This window comes from Solanum verrucosum, unplaced genomic scaffold, assembly GCF_900185275.1.
Source record: "Solanum verrucosum unplaced genomic scaffold, falcon-dt-bn FXZP01001278.1, whole genome shotgun sequence".
Lineage (NCBI taxonomy): Eukaryota > Viridiplantae > Streptophyta > Magnoliopsida > Solanales > Solanaceae > Solanum > Solanum verrucosum.
Window position 1 is genome coordinate 206,672 of NW_026020317.1, and position 19,776 is coordinate 226,447.

The 19,776-nt window shown below is 36.2% G+C and overlaps 3 protein-coding genes across 3 annotated transcripts; 1 reads left to right on the forward strand and 2 right to left on the reverse strand.

Moving 5' to 3' along the window:
- Positions 1 to 1,795: 1,795 nt before the first annotated feature.
- Positions 1,796 to 6,209, forward strand: LOC125835314 (inactive protein kinase SELMODRAFT_444075-like). The gene is made up of 9 exons (XM_049514438.1): positions 1,796 to 2,207; positions 2,949 to 3,103; positions 3,196 to 3,290; positions 3,388 to 4,412; positions 4,621 to 4,781; positions 5,264 to 5,340; positions 5,419 to 5,566; positions 5,700 to 5,849; positions 5,954 to 6,209. Exons 1-9 carry the CDS (start codon positions 2,021 to 2,023, stop codon positions 6,200 to 6,202), a joined length of 2,247 nt encoding a protein of 748 aa, XP_049370395.1. The 5' UTR covers positions 1,796 to 2,020; the 3' UTR covers positions 6,203 to 6,209.
- A 464-nt stretch (positions 6,210 to 6,673) lies between these two features.
- Positions 6,674 to 9,797, reverse strand: LOC125835247 (uncharacterized). The gene is made up of 2 exons (XM_049514376.1): positions 9,587 to 9,797; positions 6,674 to 7,193 (listed from the first exon to the last, which is right to left on the reverse strand). Exons 1-2 carry the CDS (start codon positions 9,720 to 9,722, stop codon positions 6,895 to 6,897), a joined length of 435 nt encoding a protein of 144 aa, XP_049370333.1. The 5' UTR covers positions 9,723 to 9,797; the 3' UTR covers positions 6,674 to 6,894.
- A 1,581-nt stretch (positions 9,798 to 11,378) lies between these two features.
- LOC125835259 (DEAD-box ATP-dependent RNA helicase 20) lies at positions 11,379 to 19,474 on the reverse strand. Its single transcript, XM_049514390.1, has 10 exons — positions 19,310 to 19,474; positions 18,110 to 18,366; positions 17,063 to 17,242; positions 16,763 to 16,924; positions 16,464 to 16,618; positions 15,604 to 15,696; positions 15,316 to 15,401; positions 14,986 to 15,212; positions 11,819 to 12,049; positions 11,379 to 11,650 (listed from the first exon to the last, which is right to left on the reverse strand). The coding sequence occupies exons 1-10, from the start codon at positions 19,363 to 19,365 to the stop codon at positions 11,592 to 11,594; spliced, it is 1,506 nt and encodes a 501-aa protein (XP_049370347.1). The 5' UTR covers positions 19,366 to 19,474; the 3' UTR covers positions 11,379 to 11,591.
- Between the last annotated feature and the right edge of the window lie 302 nt (positions 19,475 to 19,776).

The window sequence follows — 19,776 nt, forward strand, 5'->3', positions numbered from 1 at the left end:
TCCCTTATGTGTACATAATGTATCAAATGACAAATTTCACTGGCATAATACATAAATGCGCCCTTTAATTTGATCGCAGTGGGCGACTACGCCCTCTAACTTTGAATGTGCACAAATAGACACTTAAACTATCCAAAAATTAAACAAGTAGACATACGTGTCCTATGTGACATATACATGTAGGACACAAAACTACCACATAAGACGCCACATAGAATACGTGTCTCTACTTGTTCAACTTTTGGAAAGTTTAGTGTGTGTGCACACCTAAAGTTGAAGAGCATAAATGTCAGTTGAAGTTAAATTAAGGAGTACATTTATGTATTATGCACTACATAACTATTTTGGATAAAATCAATAGAATAATTGAATTATACTTATTGTAATAATAAAAGTTTAAGATTTTTTTTTATCACATTAAAGTACTTCAATTCTCCCTTCTATAACAATAAAGTCACTAGAGGGGAACGTAAACAATATTATTGTTTGTTTTAATGCACACATGTGCTATTACTCATAATACACGTTTGATTAAGATTAGGTTTCTTTAATTAATTTAGGCATTAATTTTTTATTAGCTACTAGTTATTTATTTCTACATTCTTAGAGTTAGCTTATAATAATTTGTTTATTTCATCTGTATATAAACTCCATTGAAGACTCATTAAACATATATACATTTTTTCATTCTATTTCTCTGCATCTATAATACGGTTAAACTTCTTTATACCAACATTATTTGTCTGAATATTTTTTAAGTTACTATATTGAAATGTTATTACAAGAAACATATAATATAATATAAAATAAACATATGATTTTAAAGAAAATTTGACTATTACAATGTAATATTATTACAAAAGATGATTCTTATAGTGAAATTTAATCGTATAATATATTAATTTTTATACATTAATTAACTCAATCGAAAGATCAACCAGAGTGATCTCATCTTGCTTACTTGTGACGAAGCTTCTAGCTCTAAATAATAATAATGACGATAAAATATCCAATATAATTTTATAAATGAAATTTAAGAAGGATTGGGTATACGGAGACCAAACATTGTATAAAACTAAAATGGGGAAGTATAAAATGAAAGCACCTCCTCCTTCATCTCTGAACTGTGTGGGAATTTGATGAAGTTTTTTCTTTGGGTTTTTGCTGAGAAAGTTAAAGGGTCAATTTTTTTTAATCCAAATCAGCCATAGCCACTAAAAGCCATAAAGTCTCTTGTGTGTCATTTGAACATTAGGTGCTTCATTGGGATTCTTGAATTTTGTAAATGTGAAAAACTGCTTAAAGTTGTGTTCTTTACTATAACTAGATTCTGAATTACACACTTCCTTGCATTCCATTTTTGTGAAGAAAAACACAAAAACATTTAAAGGGTCAGTGATTCAATAGTAGTTAATGTCATCTGGGAAACAGCTCATTTCACCTGAGGCATTTTGCACCAATTTTGAAAGAAGTGACTTTTTGGGCTGTAGTTGTCACTTGTCATCTGAATGTATATTTTTCAGAAATCATGTGCAAGAACTGTTCATTCTTTCATTTTTTGTAGCATTTGATGATTTTGGACCATGATTGAGTACTTGAGCTTCAGCTTCTGTCAAGTCTTTTGGATTCATCAAACCAAATCTCCAAAAAAAGAAGTCTTTTGCTGCTAAATTTGGAATCTTTTTGCATAGATTTCTCCTCTCTTGTCATGTAAACACAAAATACTTTTCTTATATAAGACAAAGATTACTCCTTTTTCCTTTTTACCTTCAGTTTCTTGAGTAATTCACTTAGGCTTATTAGTTGTTTAAAAGGGTCTCATCAGTTGTCTCTTCTTTACCAGCATATACTGTTATAGAATAGTGCCAATTTCAGTTGTATATGGTGGGTCAGACAGCACAATAATTCATATAAAGTTTTGTTCTTGAAAATCTTGTTGTTGTGTTAAGCGAACAGGAATGTCCTGTGGGGTTGAGTTTCTTGAAAGTTCAAAGAAAGGTGTGAAAACTATTCTGGGGTAATGAGTAAGGAGGTGAAGAAAGGGAAGCAGGAGGGTAAAAGTAGTTGTGATGTTGCTGAGAAAGTTATGGTGGCTGTTAAGGCATCAAAAGAGATACCTAAGAATGCTCTTGTGTGGGCTTTGACTCATGTTGTTCAACCTGGAGATTACATTACACTTCTTGTGGTTGTTCCTTCACAAAGCTCTGGTATAACATTCATCTGACTTGTTTATATTTCTTTCAGTATCTCATTGTGGTAGCACTAAAATGTAGAATGCAAGTATTCAAGTATATGTCAACTACATTTATAGAAGCAAAGAGCCTACATAAAGAGAACTTTTGATTGTTATCATGGAATTTATACAGAATATAGCTATTTAGTATTCTTACTTGCTTTGAGATTAGGTACTTATTAGAGTGCAAGCTGGTGCGGACACCCGTTATAAAATAATAAAAAAGAAGATAGGTACTTAAGAGTGTTGCCTGATTGAAACAAAAATTCTCTGAATTGAACAGAAATCTTGATTTGGTGATTATTCTGTTCCTCTTTCCTGATTGACACTCTCATGTCTTCTTACCGGTGCTGAATATATTCCTTGTGGATTTATCCGGCAGTTTGTTACTTGTAGCTATTTTAAAGCTAAGTTGATCTTGGCTTCTGTGAGAATGGGAAAAATAGTCCTTCAAATGAGGATTTACTTCTGAAGCCACTGACTTCTAATTAGTCTAATGAAGCTAGTCCTGCATTGTTTTTCTTTACTGCTTTTCTGAAGGGTCTCCTATATGCATCTCTACTAAATTCTTTTATGCCTTGACAAGTAAATACCTGGTGCTTCTTGTTATCAGTTTTTTCTGTTTCAGCGCTTTGCGCTTCCACAAAATAGTCTAGCAACGGGATGTTCTAATTATATGGGCATAACTTTAGTGATTTTCACAAATATTTGCTAGGTAGAAAGATGTGGGGTTTCCCCATTTTTGCTGGAGATTGTGCCAATGGTCCCCGGAAGTCACATTCCGGAAATAGTAATGAGCAAAAATCAGACTTAACAGATTCCTACTCTCAGATGATCCTTCAGCTCCAAGATGTTTATGATCCCACTAAGGTTAATGCCAAAATTCTCTATTTGTGAGATTGTTATTAGGTAATTTTACACTGACATACTAAAAGATTGGTGCTTTTCGTTCACTTCACCAGATAAACATGAAGATTAAAATTGTTTCTGGTTCACCGCATGGAGCTGTGGCTGCTGAGGCAAAGAAGAGTCAAGCTAATTGGGTTGTTTTGGACAAGTAATTTTAGAAGTTTTCAGAGTGTGATTCCTTGTTTATGTTCTTTTATTCTATATCTTCTCTAAGCTGTTGCTGATTCTTGTTTGAACTGTTCCAGACATCTCAAACATGAGAAGAAATGTTGTATGCAAGAGCTGCATTGCAATATCGTAGTAATGAAACGATCTCAACCAAAAGTTCTCCGCCTAAATTTAGTCAGTTCACCTAAAAAGGAACCTGATGTCTCGGGCTCATTATCTTCAGAGAAAGCTCAATCATGTGGACCAGAACTAGAAAAGAATTATTCATTGGCTTCTTCTAGAGGTCCATTAGTAACACCAACAAGTAGTCCAGAAATTTTCAGTGTTACTGAAGTTGGTACTTCATCAGTTTCAAGTTCTGATCCAGGAACTTCACCATTTTTTGTCGCTGAAGTAAATCGGGATTTGCATAAGGCAGAGTTGTTAGCCTTAAAGGAAGATCAAGATGTAGATAGTTCAAGTTCAGAGAGTGAGAGTGAAAATCTATCTTGTTCAAGCTCGAGATTCCAACCGTGGGTGGTGGACAGTGTCAGTTCACATTGTCAACTCTCTCAACGCCAGCAAATTAGCTCGATAAGATCTTTTGACAGGCCACAAACATCTACAACCAATTCATTACTGGAGAAGTTTACTAAGCTTGATACAGAAGGTGGCTCTGGATCCCCGAGCTATAGAAATGATATGGATTACAATCGAAATATGAGAGAAGCAGGTCCATTAACCAGAAGTGCACCTCTTGGCCCTCCTCCCTTGTGTTCAATATGTCAACACAAGGCTCCTGAATTTGGGAAACCTCCCAGGTGGTTCACTTATACAGAGCTGGAGCTTGCAACAGGAGGATTTTCACAAGCCAATTTCTTGGCAGAGGGAGGATATGGATCCGTTCACAGAGGAGTCCTTCCAGACGGTCAAGTTGTTGCTGTCAAGCAACATAAGTTGGCAAGTTCTCAAGGGGATCAAGAATTTTGCTCGGAAGTTGAAGTGCTCAGCTGTGCTCAGCACCGAAATGTTGTCATGTTGATAGGATTCTGCATTGAAGACAGGAGAAGATTGCTAGTATATGAATATATATGCAATGGATCTTTAGATTCTCATCTATATGGTATGTGTACTCATGTTTGTTTATGTCCTTTACACACTCTGATGAATCTGCTGATTATTGCTTCAATCAATGAATGGACTTCTTTTAGGTTGGCTGGGTTACTTTGCATGAACTGTTACAATAATGGTGATATAAAGAGGGTTTTTGTGGTGTCTAAGATTAGTCTTTCTGCCTTTGTATTACTTAATATCATGTTCTGTATTTACAGGACGCAATAAGGAACCTTTGGAGTGGTCTGCACGTCAAAAGATAGCTGTTGGAGCTGCACGAGGTTTGCGATATCTTCATGAAGAGTGCAGAGTGGGCTGCATTGTCCATCGGGACATGAGACCAAACAACATTCTCATCACTCATGACTTTGAACCACTAGTATGGACAATCTCTTACTAATAAGAATGTTATTCAAGATAAATGTTACTTCTAGCCAAGGCTCCTTTGGAGCATAAAAAGAGTCTGCACCAGTGTCTCATATTTCCCTGTGTATCTGTTCTTGATAGCTAATGACTTGTCAAAATTCTCTTACATGGATCTACCTGTCCAATTACCATTGACAAGACGGAGAGATAGATAAGCAGTTAAATGCAAATATGACATTTCTTTTAGGTGTATCACTAATATACATGGTCACATCAATTATTCTAATCTCTCTAAGCTCAATTGATTTTTCTTGTCGGCTTAGTATATATAACAAATAAAACAGATTCCTAGTGCTTATAGCTTTTCAAGCAACTGATTGGAAGACGAAAACAACAAAAGGAGATCACCTTTGTGAACAAGTTAACATCATGAATTTATTGTGCTTTAAGCAGTACTTCGAACTGTACTAATCTTGCTTCACCTTCGTTTTCTAGGTCGGAGACTTTGGTTTGGCTAGATGGCAACCGGATGGTGATACATGCGTTGAAACGAGAGTACTTGGAACATTTGGGTTAGGCCTTGGAAAGTTGTTTGTATTTTACTTTTGATATGCCATTGCAGAACTAATAAGCTAATTTTCTGTATTTAGGTACTTGGCTCCTGAGTATACTCAAAGCGGCCAAATTACTGAGAAAGCTGATGTTTACTCATTTGGTGTGGTGCTCGTAGAGCTTGTAACTGGTCGTAAAGCAGTGGATCTTAACAGGCCTAAAGGCCAGCAGTGTCTCACAGAATGGGTATACTTCAACATCTTATTTTACATCTGTGTTTAGTTCTGAAATTATAAGGAGCAGTTTATACAGATATGCAGGAGTTCCTACCATTTCCCCCTTTAACATATCAATGAATTTGTCATGAATTCATTTTCAGGCACGTCCATTGTTGGAAGAATGTGCAATCGATGAGTTAATAGATGCCCGGATAGGAAGCAGCTACAAGGAGCACGAGGTGTATTGCATGGTGCATGCTGCATCTTTGTGCATAAGGCAGGATCCTCAGACTAGGCCTCGAATGTCTCAGGTATGTGTTTCCTTTTGCATAGACTTTTTACAATCTTGATTATGATTCTTGCAATTTAGTCATGAATAGGGCAGGATTCTCATGTAATTTTGGTTTTATCTCAGGTACTTCGAATTCTTGAAGGTGACCTGATGATGGATTCTGGTAAAATGTCTACAACACCTAGGCATGATGTGGGAAGCCAAAGTGGAAGGATTTTGTCTAATCACCTCATGCAGTATGAAAGGTACAGTGGTTCTATACGAAATGACGAATTGGAGGGTCTAAGTCCAAAGCTCTCATTTGATAAAAGGAACCCCTCTATTATTTGGGATAGGGATAGTCACAGGACTGCATTTTCAGATCATCTGTAAATTACTTTGTACCTGACTCTTGTGATCAAAGATATATATTGCTGCTATATCAGCAGTTCAAGCCAGGGAGTTCTGATCAAAAGCCATATATCTTTCCATTACTTGTGCACAAGTGAGTCATAATAGTATTTTTTTTTTTTTTTATATTGGTACCCAATCTACTTGTGCTTATCTCAAGGAAGGAAACATCGATTCTTGAGGCATTGGATTCTCATTAATGTTTGTGTTACTCTCAGATGTTCTCGTTTCCACTTAGTCCCCACCATAGGCACGAGTTTTGTCCTGAGTTAGGTTAGCACTACAGACTACACTCTACGAGGGCCAACAGTGGTTGCTACTTTTTTCTTCCTTAGTGACTCAAACCAAACCTTGTGGTCAAAAGTGTAGGGGTTCTACCACTAGAACAAGCCTCACTTGTCTATGATTGTTTTGATACACCAAACTTGCATTACTACAAGTTTCACTGCTGCATTTTATGAGAAAAGCACTCTATTTACAAATTTCTTGTAAAAGTCAACAATTCAGATAAAGATCCAATATACATTCATTGTTCAAGCAATTCAGAAAAAGATCCAATATATATTCATTGTTCAAGCAATTTGATTCTTCGGTGCCATCTTTGCAGTGAAAAGGGAAAATCCAACCTTTGTACATCTCCAAGCTAGTAGTATCAAAGTTGTGAAGGGTCTCCATTACAAACTTGGAATGGACTTGGCTCGAATAAACTGCTTGAGCATAGCTTTCTCCTCATCAATGCGCTTTTTCTCCTCTGGATCTTTTGGTTTAAGTTTTCTCTTCTCTTCCAATATCCACTTCATTAGTTCTCGTTGTTGATCTTCTGGTATTGGTTCATGAACAATAGCAGGCTGCACAAGAGCTGGAACAGTTGCTTGCTTCTCAGCAACTGTTGATGAAACTGAACTGCTAGGAACATCTGACACTTCTCCTGCCTCAGTTCCCACATCTTTCTTTTTGTTCATGAAAATATAAGCTACATAAATTACACAGAAAAGCATAAGTCGATGTATGATGAATGTAAAAGCAAGATGAGTTATTGAATGAGAATTGGAAAGACATAGAAGCACAGCTCCAAATGATGTAGAGAATGCAAGAGTAACGAAAGAGTACAGGTTGAATTATCTTCACTCATCAGAATCAGACATCTCTCTATGCTCATTACATGTACATAATAAGTGCTCGCTACTTCTCCGTTAGAATCATCTCTTAACAGCACATGTTTTTGCTAAAGAAATGTAGTGAAAGAACAATAAATCCACATGCAGTAAAGCAAAATACAGAGTAAAAACTGTCCACCACTTGGAGTATGAGTTAAACGTATTATGATTTCTTTATATCGAAACTGAATATGTTTAGATACAAGAAATATAGATCAACTGATTAAGACATATGGTGCACAAGGACTATAAGTCACTAGATAAGATCTCAATAGAAGGCTATCCAGTTATGTACATTTCCAACTTGAATAGAATCACCAAGTGAAATGCACCATGAAGTAAAAGTGCATACAAGATTCCATTCTTTCTTCTTTTTAAAGTAGAATTTGGCTTTGCTTAGAGAAATTATCAATCAAAGCTCAGACTTTCTCATTTTGCTAGACCATACAAAACTGAATCGCAAGATTTCACCAGACTTCCTCAATTTTTCTTTCAGTAATGGGAAGTGAAGTGTAAACTAGGCCGGAGGAATAAAAAATACAGACTAGAGAGTGGACTTACTAGTTTATATAAATGTCAATTCTATCAGAGTATTTATTTATGAAACTATCAGACAACAATCAAATTTTAGAGCAAGCAACACTACGGACACCGCAAACAACCAAAACGCAGCAAACTTTACATGTCAAAACATTGTGAGTGACGTGAGAACCCCATTTAAGTTCTGTTGAAAATATAATTAAGTAAATAAAAATGTGCTCTCTCTAATAGCTTAGGCTTTTAGATGAGATGGTTACACACTTTAACATGGTATCAGAGTACTGGGATTGAGTTTTTGTCATTAATCGGAGAACTCATGCACTATAATACAATGCATCTGCCCCCAAGGCCTAGCTCAAGTGGCAAAAGGTGGAGGATTTGTGGCTTAGGTCGCAGGTTCAAGCCCCACACCATACAAAGCGAAACCTGGTATTTAAGTGGAGAAGGGTAGAGGGGCGGACCCATTATCCACCGAGTTTAGAAGGCTATGATTGGTCCAAAGGGTGGGTCACAGACGAATTTCTCGGTTATCAAAAAAATAATACAATGCATCAACTAAAAATATTTAATACTATACATTCAAATAAGGACTAGCCTCATCCCATATTTAGAAGGAAAAAAGCTACGGAGAAATTAGCTAGGAGAAGACATTTATATTACAAAATTCAAGGGGTGAAAAAATGATCAAGTTCTCTTGGTTTGCATTTTATTGAACTTTCTCCCATCTATCTCTTTTCTCAAGTGTTTTTTGGCCTCGTAGTGCATCGTTTTCATTCCAAACTACTTTGCAATGTCAAATTCGACAGTGACCAGTGAATGGATATTTGAACCACCGTATACAAGAGAAAACCAAACCTTTTTTGAGTTATAATTTGAGAAGTGTACTCTTGTTCTAACTTTTCTTATCATTCCTCCATACCTTTTTCAGCCCCTATCAGCTACGAGCAAGTGTAGTATCTATTCCAATCATCTTAATATATTTCTTGTCTTTTTTTCCTAAATAAGAGCTACGATCAAAGAAATCGTAAAACTGTATACTTGACTTGTTGAGCATTATACAAAGCTTACAATATCATTTTCCTTATACGAGCTACCATCTCCAAAACAACTCAATATATTCATCCAATAAAGTGATGAACCAATACAGTAGGCATTACTCCACTTCAGAGACCAACTGATGTGAGGTTCTGTTGAATTTTCAATAACCATTTGTTTTAGATTAAACAGAATCTTACATTAGTGGAATCAAAACAAAATTAAACTTATAACCAGAAGGGATCTAGTATTTGTTGAGCAGGTATAGTATTTAGCAGCACGAACTAACCTCAGTTTTAACCAAATGTATAGTTGAAAAATTTTGTGACTCACAAAATTGGTACTCCTTTCATTCATTTTTACCTGTCCACTATACTAAACTTTTACTTTGACATTTGAAAAACATATTTAACCGTCAGAATTAATTACTTACTTATTCTCCAAATCATCCCAAAACCTAAAACTAAACAGTAATTACATGCGAAGTTCAAAGTGGACGCCTCTACACCAATTGACCGATCTATCCAGATTATAACAAAGGATCTACAAAACTGCAGTCATAATCGGTACTAGATAGTTAAAGAGCAAGTAAATTGGCAGAGATTGAATACAAGTTAAGGAGTGAGGGAAGAACCTCCAACAGACAAATTGACAGCCAAGAACATAGGAAAAATGAACTTGTTACGGCGGAGAAAAGATTCCTTGGGTGGAGGTGGCGGCGCCGCCGCACTACCCACCGGCGTTGATGTTGACGTTGACGTTGACGCCATGGATGATGAGAAGGAAGTTGTTGATTTTGCTTCAACTGCGCTGTAATACAACTAAACACGAATTAAAAGCATGTTGCTTCTTCTGACAAAGTTAAATAATTATTACCTCCATTTCATTTTTAGCTAGCACATGTCGTTGTTGATTGGGTATTTTTCTTAAAGACAATATTCAATTAAGGGAAAATAGTAAATAATAGCAACTTTTAATTCAAATTAAATGCTATAAATATAGTTTGATTTAATTGTACCTCATAGCAAACTGTTGCTATTTCACCTCTCTCCTGGTGAATCTCGCTCGCCACTCTCGTTCTCTCCCTCGCATCTCTCGTTTTTTATACAAATGCAAGTGTATAAAGTGCGTTTGTGTTTGTATAAAGCGAGAGAAAATTGTATATATACATATATTTTCGTTCCCCTCTCTCCCCTCTCCTAGATCTCGCTCTCTCACTCGCCTCTCTCACTTTATACAAAAAACGCAAATTGTATAAAATGCGTTTGTGTTTGTATAAAGCGAGAGAAAATTGTATATATACATATATTTTCGTTCCCCTCTCCCAGATTTCGCTCGCCACTCTCCCAGATCTCGCTCTCTCACTCGCCTCTCTCACTTTATACAAAAACGCAAATGTATAAAATGCGTGAAAATTGTATATGTACATATATTTTCGCTCCCTTCTCCCAGATCTCGCTCGCCACTCTCCTAGATCTCGCTCGCTCACTCGCCTCTCTCACTTTATACAATTGATCTTTTTGTATATGTATACCAAAGAAGATTATACAACTACTTTCTTTTGTATATGTATAGCGAAATATACATATTTATGTTTGCTATGGAGCGCAATTATGCAAACTTTGCTATAGCATACAAATATGAATTTTGTGTTTGCTATATGTGAAAGTTGCTCTTTAATTAATTATTATATTTTAAAATTTTAAATTTGACTTTTAGTACTTTCAATTTCTGAAATATTTTAAATTGTTTAAAGATAATTATTTTTACGTAGTTTTTAAATATATAAATTTTATTTCACAAGACTTAATAATTCTAAGTCAAAACTAAGAATCACTTTTAAAATTCAAATTATGATAAACAAATTGAAACAAAATGAATTATTTAATGATAAGAATAACATTGGAAGAAAAATAGAAAATAATAAATTTCTCTTTATTTTTAAAAATATTTTTAATATAAAGACATTGAGGGAGTAATTGAAATGGGAATACTTCTATATTATTAGCATTTGGGGACATGGATGAGGCATTAGTTTATTGGTAAACTTTCTGTGGAATATTTATGTCAAATTATCCTTAATGAGTAGCTAATAAAATGTAACAAGGTTTAATCAAGTCTTGGATGCATATATGATTTCATCTGTTATGTCAAATTACTCTACAAATGCCATCCAGTTTGATTTTTGTAAAATTATTGCTTCATATCTAATATACTTTTTCTTGGTACATGCATAGTTGACTTTTCGTTAATTGACATAAAAAGTGCAATGATTTCTGTCAAATCATTCATAAATTAACATAGAAAGTGCAACGATTTCTTGCAAGTTGCAACATACACACTAAATAACTACGACATTTAGTACTGCTACCTTCTACGGATGAACCAATGTGCATCGAAAATCCCGGGTATTCAAGAGGAGTTTGAGAGTAACAAGAAAAATATGACAATACAACTAAATAAAGATTGTTATCTTTTTCACCTTCTACTGAAATAATTTGAACATATTATACATGCAGAACAAATAGGGTCATGATCTCGCTGCTATAAAATGTGTAACAGATTTCCATCAGCTGGGGCAAAATTAGTAGCTTTCAAAGGAAATGCAACATTTGCCTTCGGTGGTACCCCAGTCTTTTCTAGCTCCACTGCTTATTACCTCCGTAACCCCTTCCACGGTCTCGAAACCCTCCGTGACCTAGCCATAAAAGAAAATCATTAAGATGAAAAACACTGAGATATTTATTGTCACTATATAGTACTTTGCCTAGCCCATGAAGTTATTGACAGCAAAACACATCCTGCTGGAAAGTCTATGATGAACCAAAAGATCAAAGTTATTTCCACACACGGTTAATAGACTAACCAGGAGGGGGAGGCACACCACGTCCCATTTTTGCCAATTCAGGACCGACTTTCTGTCCGGCCTCCTCAAGAATGTTAACAAGATCCTTTGCAAACCTAGCATTTGCTGCAGTAAAGAATGTGTATGCTGTCCCAGAGGCACCAGCCCTTCCCGTTCTACCAATGCGATGAACATAGTCCTCCAATGATCCAGGAAAATCATAGTTGATTACAAATTTTACATCCTTCACATCTGCACCAATTCAAAAGTAAGTTGTGAAGTGCATAAAATGCTTCCTAGTAGTTAAATTGGTTATGGTGCAAGTTTACTTCTTTCTCCCAAAGACAGCGTTAACAGGCCTTCACAGATTGAAATGTACTAAGCCAACTAATTGAAGTGATAACCATTTTTCAGTACTTCAGAAGTCAGAACAATTGGACATGCTTGCCATAACTTCCTTGCACAAAAAATTTTCCTCATCATAGTCAAGGGCGGAGCTACCCTAGGGCAAGGGGTGTCAAGCGACACCCCTTCGTTGGAAAATTATTTTGTATATATAAGTCAAAATTTGGTTTAATAAATATATATACAAGTGTTGACACCTCTTGACACAAGTTGAAGGTTTAGTGTAGTGGTTGAGGGGTTGCAAAAATTGCTTGAGGTTGTGTGTTCTATCCCTGATAGCAGTGCTTATAAATATTTACTTTATAATTTGACACCCCTTAATAAAAATCCTGGCTCCGCCACTGGTCACAGTACCCTCTTAAGAGCAGATATTAGTCATTGATCTTTGTAGCAAGCAACTATGCAAGGGTATAGTAAGCAAGATATATGGAGCATTCACAACATTTCAAGGTCGCACCCAAGAATGTGGCTTAGTGGTCAATGAAGTGTGTTGAGAACTATGAGGGCTCAAGTTCAAATCTCAACCGAGATAAAAATCAATAGGTGATTTCTTCCCATATGTCCTAGCCTTGGTGGACAAAGTTAGCTGGTACCTATTGCTAGTGGAGGAGGTAGGTATCTCGTGGAATTAGTCGAGGTGCGAGCAAGCTGGCCCGAACACCATGATTATCAAAAAACAAGAACATACCAGGTCCCAATATGAGTTATTTCTGTTTATATATTTAACTGAAATTGTCCTTGTGTCATCTACAAGATGGTACATAGAAAGAGCCTGAATATCTTCATATCTGATGGCCACAAAAACTAGAGATTGGCAATTTATGAAAATATAATTGCAACAACAGATTATAATAAAACCAATAGTCATAGACGGGCGAAAAAGAATAACAATGTATAAAACCATACAGTCAGAGAGTTCAGAGGGATCAGACGCATATAGAGCACTGATTTTAGATGAGATCGAGATTTAGAGAACCTCTAGTTAAGCCTTAGAAGATCAGACATCCAGATTTTGTCAGGGGTTCAAGACTTCTAAGTTCGTGTAAGATTTAAAAAACCTCTGGTTTAAAAAAAAAACCTCTAGTTTGCTTAAACTATTAAGACTGGTTTTCTAAAACCTCTATTTTTCCTATAACTACTATTTTTCGAATGGTGTAATTTTCCTATAATTATTATCTTTGTTATCACTAAAATACATTCTTTAGTGTAATGACCTAATAGAAAACACTAACAAATTAGTTTCAAAAAATAAATAGACCTAATAGAGCAGAATAGATAATAGGAACTTCTAGTTTTCCTAAAATTATTTAGTACATCTATGATTTAGACTCTAGTTTTTTAAAACCTCTAATTTTCCAATAATTACTATCTTTGTTATCACTAAAGTACATTATTTAGTATAGAAATCAATAGATCTAATACAGCAAATTAGATAATAGGATTCATACCACAGTCCCGATTAATTTGTGATTGAGGATAGTTGATAGATCGAATATTTTTTCATCTAACCTTTTACCTACATCTCTTCCCACCACATGCTTCTCAATTTTCTAAATTTGCTTTCCAATTTGCACCTCACCCTTCTATCTGGCATGTAGATTATTCAATTATGATGTTTAACACAATAAATAATTTGTTTCATCCTTCACATAATTGGATGAAAAGGTTGAACAAATTATAACAAATATTTATAGCAAGTACAACAACGTCATTTTAAGCTGAACCTTTAACCGGCCTGGACTATCAATGCCTGCAAATACGTGAATATTTTTCATGCAAGTAGCAAATCAGAACTTCTTGCAATCATTTGTTATTTGTTACAACAATTCAAGCAAATCATCCTCGCCTCCACCGCCCCAAAAAAAAAGAAAGGTTCTCCCACTTTTATTTGTATTATTCTCTTTCTGTGCAGTGTTATCAAAGGTGCACTTTAAGCACGCTTAAGCCTTGAAGCAAGACTCAATATGTGTTGAGCGCTCCACTTCGCTTTATGTGCACTTCAGTGTCTTCAACAAGGTTCTAAGACAAACTTTTCCTTGCCAATGAGCCTCTTATGAAGAAGTGACACTAAAAAATTGACATTTCATTTTATCATAAAAAAAAATTCCAATTTCTTTGGTCATATAATTGTCATTCATGTATATAATTATTAGCCTTGGACTAAACAAATATATTTGGCTTTTTTTCTCCCTTTGCGCTTTTTTTTTTTTTCTATGACAAGGAAAACCCTCAGCCGCACCAAAAACCCTTTTGGTGTGCACAGGGTAAAACCCCCGCTCCTATACAATAGCTCGCAAACCACATAGGAGAGGTAACCCGCACTAGGCAAGCCCGACGCGACAAGCTCGACCCAGAAGGCAAACCCCTTGCTTTGCTGGCAAGGGGTTTCCAATTTGAGACCTCCAACATGGAAGTCCCAAGCCCAAACCACTGGGCCACCCCGAAGGGTCCCTTTGCGCCTTTTTTCATTAAAGCCCACGCTTCATTTGCGATTTGCACTTAAAGCCCCCACGGACCTTACAGCCTTTTTGCGCTTTTCGCCTTTGATAACACTGTTCTGTTGTGCATGTGTGCGTATTCTTTTTGAAGGTGGAGAGGCAGGGTTGGGAGGCACTTATACCAAAAGACCCAACAGGTCAATGGGGAAAATAGCTAATTTCTAAAGAAAATGAGAACTGAACATCTTTTGTTTTGGGAGCAGGAAGAATGGGAGACAAAATCTTATAATAAGATGAGCACTAAATGATTATACTATTCATAAAGAGGCCAATAGAGTTTCCTACCTAGACCTCGAGCAGCAACATCTGTAGCTGTCATTATAGGAGACTTTCCAGCTTTGAATTCTGAAAGGACCCAATCTCTTTCTGCTTGACTCTTATCACCATGAATAGAAAGTGCAGGCCACCCATCCATCCGGAGCTGCCGAGTTACTTGGTCACACCCCTTTTTGGTGTCCATGAATATTAAAATACGACTACCATCCATAATATCTTCCAGCAACTTTACTAATCTGAATTTACAAAACAGGTGTAATTCAATGGAAGAATCTACACTGTTAAAAGGTTTTGAGGCCTCGTATACTCGAATTATAAAATAAAGGGATAACACCCTACTTATTATACTTCTGGCTCTCCGAGACGATTTCCACATGCTGGCGAATAGCATGATTAGCTTTCAGGTCAGCTGAACCAATAATTACCTGAGCCATTTTTCAGAGAAGATGGTTAAAAAGAAGAGACAGATCACGTACAAACTATTAAGTCGAATAAAATAGCGCATTCACTTCTCATCTTGATGACACTATAAAAGGAATAGTTGGGCCACAACATAGTGAATTAGTGATCAATGGCCTCACTTTGAATGGGCTGAGGAACTGGATCAGAACCTCAAAAGAAACTCACTTTGTATGCATTGAAAAGGAATTGTCTTGCAAGCTGCTCAACTTCTTTGGGCCATGTGGCACTCCAATACAGCGTTTGACGATCTGGGCGAATCTGCAAAACCATTGAACCTTAAAACCAACACCCCCAGTATGAAGAATGTCGAAGTAGGAGGAAAGAGGTAAACAGTATTTTATTGACTTGACAAACAGGAGGTACATCTCTCTCCTATTAATGTTTTGTATTGTCCAAAATTCCAAATAAATAGAAAAAGTAACAAGAAATTTCTTTCGGACTTCTAGTACAAATTTAGTCCTGGATGAGAGCAATTGTCCATTAAACTCCAGAACTAAATGGTTGGAAGGGGAAACAAAAGCTTCTCCTGAGAGAGAGAGACCTTCATACTGACAAAGCTAGTTGTTTCAACAGATTTAAATACAAAAAGAAGGATGAATAAACACTAGAAATGATGGTAGTATTTAAATGCAGAACATCCAGCAAAATAATAGAACTTTCTAGCAATCACTTTTCGCAAATCAAACTTTTTGGTAGAAACCACACATTAACCTTACAGAGGATACAGATGCTTAAACGGCTTAAGAAATAAATTCAAAGAGAGCTTACAATTTGAGCTGAGAACAAGAATTTGATCCAATAAGAGAAGAAAGAAAACTGGCGATTCAGGGAAATAAAAGACAGAACAGCTAATGGTGTTTCATATGCAGAAAACTAAGATAAGAAGGGAAACTAAATTTTGGATCTAACAGGTAATTACAGAAGCAAACCTGAGAAACAATTTTGCGGATCTGAGGTTCAAAACCCATGTCTAGAAAAGAAGGGAAACTCAATTTTGGATCTAACAGGTAATTACAGAAGCAAACCTGAGAAACAATTTTGCGGATCTGAGGTTCAAAACCCATGTCTAGCATGCGGTCAGCCTCATCCAGCACGAGATATGTCACTCTTCGCAGGTTTGTATGATTAGATTCTAACATATCAATCAACCTTCCAGGTGTGGCAATAACAATTTCAACACCTATCAAGTAAAAATATATTGATTAGTTCTATTATGACATGCAAAAAAAATACTACAAAACTGAGAGAAGAAGCTCTAGGATATACCCGATCCATCAACATCACGACACAGTAGTAAAGTCACGTTGAGCATATCACCACCTACCTTTCTGAAGATCACGAACTTGGGGCCCCTTTGGAACCCCACCATAAATGCAGGTATTCTTAATCCGTGATGATGCACCAAATTTAGTAGCTTCTTGTTGAATCTGAACAGCAAGTTCACGAGTTGGGGCTAACACTAAGACAATTGGACCATCTCCATGATCTTGAAAATAAGATATGAACAAAAAACAAATAGAGGAGTTGCATCAAAAATCACACTATGCAGCAAGAAGAAAGTACTGCTCAACAAAATATGAAGATGCATATACTCGTGAGTGAATGAGCTTCCCTGCACTTATACCTAAAATGGGCTGGGCATTAACGTGCACAATTGCAGGCAACAGATAAGCAATTGTCTTCCCAGACCCTGTTTCTGCTATACCAATGAGATCACGACCCTTCAAGGCCATAGGCCAACCTTGAGCTTGAATAGGTGTAGGTTCAGTGAAGCCAGCCTTTTCAATTTCTTGCAAGACATAATCTGAAGTAGTGGACCAAGCAAACATAGAAAGAGGGAAAAAACAAAAACAAAAACAAAAACGAAGTGTCATTCAACCAAAAGTTTCTGACACATGTTATCAAAAATATTGATGTGTACACCACCCGTCAAAGAAAACAGGAGCCATTTGAAAATCATAATATGAAAACATTGATTAAACAGAAAAGGCAGTATGAATTGACACGTTCTATGTTAGAAGTCAGAAACTACCCTCAGTCACTAGATTCGTACAGCTCAGTAAATCAGACACATGGATGATTCACAATGGTCATTTGGATAAATATTTGCATTTTTGCACACGTATTCAAGCTGAAACTTAACATGCATGACTTCCATTATTCATTAAGACCATCCTTCCATCTCCTATGATGTTGATTTAGTTTCACATTAATAGGCATTGGGCAATTCCGAGTATCTACAGTTGAAGCACTGCTCAAATAATAAGAGAAAATGATTGCCAGTACACTGCTACTACAATACTTCAGGCGTTCTGCATAACAGACCTTTGCACAAAGCACCTCATTAGCCCCAAACAATACCAAGTAGCACCACAGTTGAGCTCTTGGATAAATTACTCGCAATAATATTTCAGTTTGGAGAAGTGGGAGACACTGATATTCTGTTTTGGTATACTCATAATACATATTTATGCATCACAATCAGTCTAAGTTGAACATCTACAACAGGTTACACACCCTATATTCCCAATTGTGCTAGTCTTTCAAGTTCAAGGATTCTGAATTTTTTTCACACCATTATTGTATATACTCTTTTTAGATCAAAATAACACCGTATTTTATTTTTTGCTGGATAGTGGGGTTCTATAAAGGCCATTTTTCTTTAATATACCTGGAAATCCTACGTCATGAAAGGACTTTATAGGCTTGGGCACATCACGACCCTCAATAGTGATCTCCCGTCGTAGTCTATACTCTTCCACCTCACCTTCAGTCATTGCTGCTATGGATGGTGATTCAACATAGAAATTCTTCTCGAATGGAGTCAAATCATCCAAATTAACCTTCCGTGGAGACTCCTTACCCTCGGAATCTCTCCTGCTCGATGATGATGACCTATAATTTGAGCCCCCACCGAAGCCTGAATCACTGAAAATAATCCAAAACTGAACAGCTTATTCAAAGCAGCAAAACCCTAACAATAATTACAGTCACTAAAACTGTCATACAAGAAAAATATATGAGTATAGCCATCCTCCACCCCTCCCCCTCCCCCCAGGACCTACAATCCAGCCTAAAATAGCTAGGTGGGGAAGGATTCAGAAATAAGGATACAACTCTCAAAGATCCTCTTCTTCTTTTTTTAAGAATGGTTTTTTTCTTAGTTTGAAAGGAGAGAAAAAAAGAGTTAATATCGATACCTAAATATTAATCCGAATTGACATGAATCTCAATGACAATGACCAGAAATTGACAATTGGTAATGTAAGTAACTATAGAATACACATAATCCCACAGAAAAAATTCTTTTTTCGAATTGTTCATTTTGATTATTCAGTTTAAATAAGTCACATCTTGCTCAGACCAATAAACAGAGCTGAGGTTATAGTTAAAGCACTAATAGAAACTGAAACAACTAGTTATAGTAAGCATGAATCCGCTAAATCAAAAGAAATATGTTCTTTTTACACACACACTCATATATCTTTTCCCCTAGGGGTATACTAGAAGAGACATTTTGATTAATCTACAATTAAATAAACTTCACAGGAATCATAAACCCTAACCATAATTACAGTCAATAAGATTATCATACATGAAAAGCAGAGTATGTTAATAAGTATAGTTGGAGAAGATCTAAAGCTAAATACAGTTTATTCAGAGCAGATAAAATCCTAATCACAGTTTACTATCAATAAGAACTGTCGTAAAATAGCATCTATGAGTATATTTGCATGTATAGCCGGAGATAATCCACAATTAGATACACTTTCTTCAACGCAGCTAAACCCTAAGCACAATTACAGTAATAAGAACTATCACGTATGAATATGTTAAGAGTAGCCGGAGTTTGAATAATTAGGGTTTTTACCTGCGACGGTCACGGTAAGAGCCAGGGTCGGCCGGACGGCTGTCGTAGCGACTCATATTCCGGCAAACTCGTCGGAGGTATTCGACTAGAGTATCTTACAGGAAGCTTCCAGAAGAAAATGGTGGTTTTCTTTGCCAAAGAAGAAGTAGTAATGCTGGATATGAAAATGCTTTCGCCGCCGTCTGTTTTCGTGGGTTTTATTTTGATCCTTATTAATTGACATACATTCAACTTGGTCCCTTCTAGTTTTACATTTATCTTGATTTTAGCCTTAATGTTTCAAACTGAACCTAAGAGGTCCCTTGGCCACTACCTCTTGACCTAATAATTTTGATCATATTTTGAGTAGGGTGTAACACCTCGGACTTTGAAAGAGCTAAATAGAGGTTCGTACAAGTCATCCATCAGTTTTTAGTTTAAGGTCAACTTCAAACGATCATATCTTTTAGCACATAAAGCATGAGTTA